This window comes from Cucurbita moschata, unplaced genomic scaffold, assembly GCF_002738365.1.
Source record: "Cucurbita moschata cultivar Rifu unplaced genomic scaffold, Cmos_1.0 Cmo_Scf00002, whole genome shotgun sequence".
In the NCBI taxonomy this organism is placed as follows: Eukaryota; Viridiplantae; Streptophyta; class Magnoliopsida; order Cucurbitales; family Cucurbitaceae; genus Cucurbita; species Cucurbita moschata.
This window is the reverse complement of record NW_019268518.1, coordinates 3914948-3924426: the sequence shown is the minus strand read 5'-3', so window position 1 is coordinate 3924426 and position 9479 is coordinate 3914948. Positions and strand designations below refer to the sequence as shown.

The 9479-nt window shown below is 40.2% G+C and overlaps 3 protein-coding genes across 6 annotated transcripts in view; 1 reads left to right on the top strand and 2 right to left on the bottom strand.

The window, feature by feature from the left end:
* Positions 1–283: 283 nt before the first annotated feature.
* Positions 284–2836, bottom strand: LOC111460569 (nitrate reductase [NADH]-like). The gene is made up of 4 exons (XM_023103758.1): positions 1954–2836; positions 1711–1851; positions 1396–1628; positions 284–1183 (listed from the first exon to the last, which is right to left on the bottom strand). The coding sequence occupies exons 1-4, from the start codon at positions 2834–2836 to the stop codon at positions 692–694; spliced, it is 1749 nt and encodes a 582-aa protein (XP_022959526.1). The 3' UTR covers positions 284–691.
* Positions 2837–5140: 2304 nt separating this feature from the next.
* LOC111462789 lies at positions 5141–6164 on the top strand. Its single transcript, XM_023106528.1, has 2 exons — positions 5141–5748; positions 5831–6164. The coding sequence occupies exons 1-2, from the start codon at positions 5293–5295 to the stop codon at positions 5888–5890; spliced, it is 516 nt and encodes a 171-aa protein (XP_022962296.1). The 5' UTR covers positions 5141–5292; the 3' UTR covers positions 5891–6164.
* Positions 6165–7126: 962 nt separating this feature from the next.
* LOC111459392 overlaps positions 7127–9479 on the bottom strand; it is a 4551-nt gene continuing 2198 nt past the window's right edge. For 2 of the 4 annotated variants that reach the window (XM_023102291.1, XM_023102276.1), the window contains one exon: positions 7127–8792. In XM_023102291.1, coding sequence (XP_022958059.1) covers positions 7799–8779 — 981 coding nt within the window. In that variant the 5' untranslated portion in view covers positions 8780–8792 and the 3' untranslated portion in view covers positions 7127–7798. Of the gene's footprint in view, positions 8871–9479 lie in introns of all 4 variants that reach the window. The other 2 variants (XR_002713297.1, XM_023102283.1) reach the window with 2 other exon arrangements.

The window sequence follows — 9479 nt, the reverse complement described above, 5'->3', positions numbered from 1 at the left end:
GCGTCAAAACTGACAATTTTTGCAAGCACCGATGGACTTGGTTTGTTACAAATTGTATTAGAGTCAGTAATGGTTAGAATAAGGCTAGACTCTCTCCATAGTAGACATTTTAAAACTGTGATACGTAGTGAGTCAAAGTAGACAAGACATGCTAGCGGTGGGCTTGTACTCTTACAAATAGTATAAGAACGGCCAAAGCAGACATATGCTAGTAGTGGGTTTTAACTGGTATTGAACCCAAGTTTGAAGTGTTGTGCCAGCAAGAGTACTGGCATTCCAAAGGAGTGGATTGTGACATTCCACATTTGTTGAAGAGATAAACGAAACATTACTAGTAAGAGTGTGGAAACATATCTCTAGCAGATACACTTTAAAACGGTGAGGTTGACGACGATATATAACGGGCTAACACGGAATTGAGTATATGAACCCTAACTCAAACCCTAAAACTTCCAAATCAAAACTAAATGGGAATACAATTATTATTATGATATTATTTATGAATTTATCTGTGTCTAATTAAAACACCAACAACTAGTTTTTGGTGTCGTTATTCATCTTCTCCAAATTGGTCTGCACTGCCAGCTGAATCATCGCCGGCGGCCCAAAGTGTCCTCCGCCGCCGCCGGAATATGGTCTCTGAGAATACTCTCCGTGACAAGCCCAACGCTGTATTCCCACCCTACTCTCTTCAACCACGTACCGAACTTTCAATCTCTCCTTCTTGACCGTCCACGTGTCCATCTTCTCCCTCAGCAGGACATCCTCCCCCGTCCGATTCGCATTCACCACGAACATCTCCGATTCGGTAATTTTCGAGCATTTTCTTGGCTTTGCCGGAGTGGATGGCGTCGAATACTTCGGTGCAGTCGGTGCCAGCGTGGCTGAGGATGCTATCGACGCCGCCGGGGTGGTGTTTGATGAATTGGGTACAGTCGTAGACGTGGCCGTGGACGATAATCCAGGCGGACTGACGGGTGTTGTGTTTTTTGACTTCGGATAAGGAGTAGGTGGTGGAGGCGGTGGAGGCGGTGTTGATGGAGGGAGTGGAGGCGCTGTTCTTCATCCATCCGCCGGACTGGTTGCCGGGGATTGTCGGGTGTTCGAAGATGATTCCGGTCTCTCCCTTGTCGGGTTTGCATATCTTCGTTCTTACTCTAAACCAACAGTTGTTCATCAATCCCTGTTCACGAAAATTTTGATATTTAAGAACACTAAGATGAATAAAACAGAGAGATAAATTATGTTATATATGTTGAGAATGGTTACGAGAGAGAGTCCAACTAATTAAGGAAATGATCATGAATTTATAAGCAAAAAACACTATTAGTACGAGGCATTTTAGAGAAGTCAAAAGCTAAACTATGGAGATTCGTGGTTCCTAACATTGCATACCATGAGATTCCAGATGAGTTTCTCGGGCTGGGTGTTATTGGTTTCATCCCAAGCTCGGACGGCGATCTCCTTGGCATTAAGCAACTTCGAAACCTCCACCTCCAACGACCATAGACACCAGCACCAGTACTTTCCAAACTTGTTCGGCTTCGCCGGATGATCCAACATGCACATGTCCCATTTCTCTCCGCCGTCCATTGTCACCTCCACACGTGTAACCTTCTTTCCACCACCTACCCATTTCTCAAACATGTTAAATTTAAAAGGAAGTGAAGACAGATTTCTCTATAACATAATCAGATAAACGAGATTCACCAGAATAAGCATAGCCTCTCAAGATGTAGGACGACCGAGTTCTGCAGGGCATGATGGGCAGAATTTCGTTGTGGCCGGGCGTGGTTATGACCGAGTTAATGTTATACTCGTTGATTACATACTCCGACTTATACCACCACCCTGCATTTCAATTAAATCATGATTATCTCTTTAATTAAGCTAATATGAGACTTTCAAATCAATATACCACATATTCATACAACGTTGTTACTTGTAGATTACCTTCTTTGTCGGCCAGCTCAGCGTCCACGTGGGATGGAAAAACTTTGTTGTCCATTAAATAATAATAACTTTCCGATTCTTTCGTCGTCACAATGATCCGTTTCAGCCACTTCACCATTTTACCTCCGATGAATCCCGGCATTATCATCCTCACCGGAAAACCATGGTCCGCCGCCAATTCCTCCCCGTTTTGTCTATACGCCAAAATTATATCCCTCGCCGGATCCATAGCGAACTCCACTTTTATACTCGTCCCGTACTTACACCCACCGCCTCCCGCCAAGTCCTCCGCCCCTTCAAAGCATACATTCACCGCCCCATTCTTCCGGCTAAAAATTCCACATCGGTTCAACACGTCACGAAGTGGGACCCCTCCCCAGACCGACGTGGCAACCACCGCCGCTCCCCAATTAAACCCAATTGTCTGTTTCACCGTGTTCTGCTCCTTCCGCCTGTTGCCGGCGCAGACAATCGTCGCCGGAAACTCCCGGAACCCAAACTCGTTACTCAATTGGTCCATGGTGAACTTAGTGGGCCGTTTGACGAGCCCACATACTTCAACGGTCCAGTCGTTCCACGTAGCCTTCGGGACCGCGCCGCGGCTGCGAACAAAGTGGAGTGGGACCGGGGTGATGAAGCCGTAGTGCGTTAAACGGTTGATTGGCGGCTCCGAGTTGAAAGGGTGCTTTCCTGTGTGACGGACCATGGAAGAATTCCGCTCGATCCAATCATCAGCCGTTCCTTCGTGTCTGGGGTCGAGAATCGACGGCTCTAATTCACGGATTCCTTTCTGGATCAAATCACGAAAGTCGTTGATCTCATCCTCGCCTTCCTCTTCCCATTGTACCTTGACGGAACTTCTGATGGAACCGTTAGCCGCCATGGGAGATTGGTTTGAGAAAAGAAGGGAGGAGAGGGTGGGGTTATATAGGGGAGGTGAGTGTGGAGAATTCTATGGGCTGTGCGCGTGGGGCTGTCCTGGGTCTGCCTTACACAGTAGAGAGGGGTCGCCTACGTGCGGTGCCTATGGGCTGACGGGTCCGCGCCGCCCACACCCACACGCTCAATAAGGACACTGACCAAGAGAAGTTTACAAATGGTACCATGGTTAGATACTTAACTATGTATCAATAAGGACACTGACCCAAGAGAATTTTACAAATGGAATCATAGCTAGACACTTAACTATATGTCAGGAAGCACACTGACCTCAAGAGAAGTGGATTGTGGGATCCACTGTCAGTTGAAATTTCTTATAAGATGTAAAAGCTTCTCCATAACCGACGCGTTTTAAAAATCGTGAAGCTAACAGCGATAATATGTTAGGTTGAAGGGACCTATATGGGTCACGACCTCATTGTGTATAATGAAGATTACATTGAAACAAACATAAAATCATAAATTTGGTAACAAACAAGTAAATCACTAGATTATCTTATTATGTAAAGATATGATCTATTCTACGTTTAACATAAAAAAGACAGATAATATCAAGCCATAGATTTAAGAGACAAAAACAGGAGGAGCTAACAGTTTGTAATTTATATAAATTAAACCAAAAAATATTAAAATATTAAAATCCTTAGTTCATGTTTTTTTTGTTTTTGTTTTTTAGGACATTATTATTTGTATTTGTTTGTATGTAATTAAAGCTCTTATCAACAAACAAAAGTTGACCGACCACCCCTTTTTTGAAAACACTCCAAAATGAATAAACACCCCTACATCAAATTTACATACTTAGATTACCTACTTGTTATAAATTTGGTGTCAAACGACACGTTTTATTTATGGTGTAACACCTTATGTCCATCACTAGTACATATTGTTCTCTTCGGACTTTCCTCTTGAGGATTTTAAAAACGTGTACGCTACAGAGAGGTTTCCACACCCTTATAAAAAAATATTTCGTTCCGTCTTCTAATCGATGTGGGATCTTACCATCTACCCCATCGAAGTCCAGTGTCCTAGCTGGCACTTGTTCCCTTTTTCAACCGGGGGAAGATCTCAGATGTGGTGTACTGTCAAACGAGAGTGAGTGATGAGAGAGTTGAGGTATTAGAAGGTAGGACATAAATTGTGTAGAAAGATAAAAAATGAGATTAAGATAATAAGAAGTAAATGGTTAAGAGTTTGTTTTGGGAAGGTAATAAATTAATGAGTGTAAAGTAAACCAAATTAAGCAACCAAAAATCAGAGATTAAAGAGTAAGATAACACGTTTTAATTTTAATAATCCATTACCAGAATCTCATATACTGTTTTCAAAATCAGTGTTCTTTGTAAAGATATGTTTCTATTTTATCAACTTCTTGATTTTTTAAAAATAAAAAAATAAAAATATTCTTATTATTAACCGAACTAATTAATATTTCATTTCAAAAATATTTTTACAATTAAAAAAACAAATTCTTGTGGTTGGTATGGATGGAAACCGTTTATCTATTCCTGTCATTTCTCGATTCTATTTGTAGTAACAAAGACTTGTTAATTCAGCCTGTAGTTCAAATTCGTTTCCCATGCACTATTCTTTTATCCGTTCATTCTCTAATTTCACAATTCTATCATTTTTTTTATTCGGTTTTGAGGAAAAATTTAATCTTCAAACCCCGAGGGATTTAATATTTTAACTTGAATTTTTTGGTTTTGATTGAAAATTCGTATACGAATGATATAAAAGGGAAGAAAAATGAGAGAATCTATATGGATTCGGAGCTTAAATTCATTATTTATCACAAAATTATATATATATATAATTTATTTCGTTCAAATTTTTGTGTTAAATAATTATGAAATTCAAAATTTAAAAGTTTTGGTATGCTTGCCACCTTTATAATTCGTTGTGAGCTCCAATTTCTTCATGATTTAATATTTTGTGAAAAAAGCCCAGTCCAGTCGGTAGAACACAAGGCCCAGGCCCAATATTAGGCCGAACCAATATTAGGCCCAGGTCCAATATTAGGCCGAACCCAACATTTAGGTCCAGGCCCAATATTAGGCCCAAAACTGAATATTATGCCCAGGACCAATATTAGGCCCAAACTCAATATTAGGTCGAAGCCCAAGATTAGGCCCAAGACCAACCATAGAACATTAAAGCAAAGCAACCGGCTGTTTTGGGGGGGGGGTTACGTTGGTTGTTTTTAAGGCAATTTTCATGCAAATCACAATCAAATCTAAACTTAGCAATTACACAATTACAATTCACTCTCTTTCTGTTTTTTCTTTGTTTTTTTTTTTTTTTCTCGCCATTTTGTTCATCTTTTTCTCTGTTTTTTTTTTTTTTTTCTTAGGTTCAATCCAACTCCCCGGAAAGAGACCATAATCCCTCCGGCAAGAAATGGAAGATCAAACAAACGGCAACGAAATCAAAGCCATACCCCCAAAAGAAAGAGTAATCATTACTGTTTATGTTGAATCTCCCAGAAAACAGAGCAATAAGTCCCATCAAAACCCCATTTCCATTAACAAAAACTCTCATCCAAATGCTCATCCCAAAGCCCCTAAATCCAGAGGCTACGATCGTCGGGCTGAGCTTCTTGCGTATTCTCGTGAGCTCAGAAATGTGGATTCTGCTACGACCCACTTGCCCAAAACTAAATCCAAATGGAGGGTGAAATCGGAGACGGCGGCGGTACGGCGACTTCCGTCGAGACGGGGGTTGCGGCAGGGGAGATATGAACGGGTTGGGATGATGAGGGAAGAGAGAACAGAGGTGGTGGAACAGAGATGCTTGCCCAAGTGCTTCAACGGAGATTACAAGAGAAGCAGTGGCCGATTGGGATCTTCCATATTAGTAAATTTCACATTGCATTGAATCGTGTTTTTATTGTTTGTTTGTTTGTTTAGTATGTTGATTAATGTGTTTGTGTTATCAGAGGAAATTGAAGAGTTTGATGGGAGGGTTATCAATGGGCTGCAAACGCGGTGGTTGGTGATGGTTAAGAACAGAAATGGTGGAATGAGATCCGCCATTTGTGTTGAGTTCGTGGGTATCCATTGGGCTCTGAATTAGCAGCGAAATTAAGTCATCTCTGTCTGTTTCAACTCTCCTTTAGTGGTTATGTTGCCTTTGTTTGTTTTTTTTTTTTTTGTTTTTGTTTTGTCTCTCTCTCTGGGGAGTTGTTCATATGCAGATGTCATGGTGTTTGTCCAAGGATTTCACTGTAATCAAGCATAAGTCGGCAATAATGTGAATTTTAAGATACTCCATATATGTCCTAGATAGATAATATGATATGATGGCTCGGGAGAGTGATGGAGAGTGACAATAAGGGCCCGATAAGGGTCCATTTCAGTTGGAGAGGGAACAAAACATTACTTATTATAAGATGTGGAAATCTCTCCTAGCAGAAGCATCGGGCACATTCCTTATTATAAAGCGTGAAAATCTCTTCTAGCAGAGGCGTTAGGGGTATTTTAAAACAAGGGTGAAAACCTCTTTTATGGCATGGAAATCTCTCCTAGCAGCATCAGGGGCATTTTAAAACAAGGTAAAAATCTCTCTGAGCAGATGTAAAATCTCTCAATCTCTCATAGCAGATGCATTTTTATATCGTGAGTCTACAATATGTAACAGGCTAAAGCAGACAATATCTGTTAGCGGTGGTTTGAGTTGATACAAATGGTATCCAAACATTAAACGGTGTGCGAACAAGGATGTGTCAACTCCAAGGGGGTGAATTGTGAGACCCCATATCGATTTCAAGAATGTTAGCCCCCAAGGGAGTGGATTGTCCCCAAGAGGATGGATTGTGAGATCCCAAATCAGTTACAAGGATGTCAGCCCCCAAGGAGGTGGATTGTGAGATCCCAAATCAGTTAAAGGAAGTCAGCCGAATGGATTGTGAGATCCCAAATCAGTTGGAAAGAACGAAACATGAGTGTAGAAATCTCTAACATATACATTTTAAAACCGTAAAACTAATAGAAATCTCTGGCATATACATTTTAAAACTGTAAGACTGAAAATAATATTAGCCTCTGGCATAAATTCTACTTTAGTTACAAATTCTACTTTAGTGACGTAGAATGCATTTGTATCCACCTGTCCAACAATCACAATCCAGACAAAATGGACAAAAACTAAAACAACTAATTGACACAAATGATACAAGACACCAGAATAATTTAAAAGCAAGCTACAAATGTGGGATCGATGAAAAAGAAAAAGAAAAAAAACCAAAAGGATTTTATACTCTAAAATAATTCTTATTCTGCTTTATATGAGAATTAGAAACATTTGCGTGGGCTGTAAGGCAATAGCATGGCTGATGCCCACATGCAATAGAAGGCTAGCCCAAAGTGTGGTGCTAACCATGTAAGCCTGAGAAACAAAGAAAGAACATCCAAAGAACCATAGAAAGAGTCATAATAGCTACTAAAAGAACAGAAGAAAGAAAACCATTTGTTCCATTGTCGTGTGTTCTGTTTAGTCAGTCAATCAAAAGAAAACTGACAACAAATCAAAGGGAGCTCAGGGGGAGCTCCGCTGCTGTACCTCCTTGACTTCCAAGCTAAACACCGACGGATCCTAACAATGCCAACAATGCCTATTCCCCACTCCAACGCCAGCGGAGAAGAACACCCATGGCTGGCTGTTCAAACAAATTCTTTGACCATTAAAATTTAAATTTTTGTTTAAAAAAAAAAAAGAAAGAAAAAAAGCTAGAAATGATTAATGACTTATGCACCATGAACAGAGTGGGTATGTATGACTTCTAACCGACGAATAATGCCGACAGACCTCCATTACAAGAGAAGTTTTAAGGAATATACATGCCCTATCTCAATAAAAGCTTACGCCCCCTAACTCCCACTTGTTCCTCCTCTTTTCTGTATAATAATTATGGAATTCTGTTAAGTCCTCCTCTCTGTCTTGGCCGCCTCGACCTCCCAAATATAATTCTACGGAAACCACGTCCTGGTCCACCAGTAGCAGTAGATCCCAGACCTGCAGCAGCACGGTGCATCCCGAAATCAATCTCATCTCCCCTACGGTATGAATTACGAGAAAACAGACCACTGTCCCGTCCAAAACCAAATGCATCCATGGAAAAGAAAGAATCATCGTCCAAATTCTCATCCATATCAGAATCGTACTCACTGTAAAAACCACTTCGGTTTGGTTCCAACACATAATCCCCCAGAACAATAGCTCCAGGGATGGATGATATGATTGTGCTAATCACATCACTTCTCTCTCTCTCGTGCTCAAATCTCTTCCACTTTTCTTCACGCACAGGGTCCACTTCTCGTGGTCGAGCTAATGGATGCTTTGCCTTAACGTGCTTCTTCAGCTCCTTGTAACATCCAATAAATGAGCAATTATCCTGCATGCAGCTTCTCTTCTTAGAATTAAGATACTTCCGTGCTGGTTCCACCACTGTCCATCCTTTAACCTGTCCCCTACAAAGGGGACACAACAGCTCTGGCACATCAACCTTTTCACTTGGCTGCCCTGCATCCAAATTCAAGCTTAAACTTTCCACCGGCATATTCAATTGTTCTGAACTTTGAGTTGATGTTACTTTTGTGTAGGCTTTCTTGTATTGATCAAGACAATTGGAATATCGTCGACCAGTTGCACACATATAAGGCCGGCAACCCTTATCATATGATGAACAAAGAAGAAGCACGGCATTGTGAGGGTACTCCATACAGACCGAGCAGGTAGCATCCTCCCACTCTTTTTTCTCAGACCCTTTGCAGTTTTTCTTCTTGAGGAAAACATTTTTAGCAACTTTCAATGGACTAGATGGCAACACATATGAGTTTCCCCTAGAACGCCTAGAATCAGAGTTGCTTTGCATCTTTTTCATAGCCATTCACAAATTGAACCTGAAATCATTTAGGGGGAAGTGGGAGCATCAGATCACTCTTAACAGTGGACCTCTCAAGATTTTCACAAACTCAAGCCTGCACCCGAATTTTATTACAACTAACATCAAGATGGGGAAACCCAGATATTAAGATTCAAGTTTCATGTCTAAGTCAGCTGTTGGTCCTAATCACGTAAAAATAAATAATACCAAATGGAAGAAAAACAAAAATAAAATAGACAATACATAATATAATTCTCTCCATAAATAGACAATGACATTACAGCAGAAACAGGAATAAAAATAAAACAAATAGACACTTACATAATGAAGCAAGTTGATCAAAACCACAAGAAGAGGACATCGTCACACACTACATACATACCCCAATAATAGATGTTCAACCCCTTGACAAGTTCAAAAGAAAAATTTCTATAACGGAACTGAACCAACTAAAACATACATCTTCTATACTCTTGAGTGCCTCATGGATTACAACCACAAGCTACTAAACTGTTTGTTCAATAACAAAATTTAGAATTTTTTTAAAAAAATGTTCAACCACTTGTATGTCATGTCATATTATTATTAAGTTCAAAGGCTTGTTATCATTATTTTTTTTAACATACTCATATCATTGTGTAGTAATCAAGGTCTATATCTTCAATACACCATAAAAGAAAAAGAAAAAAAAAAAAAAAAAAAA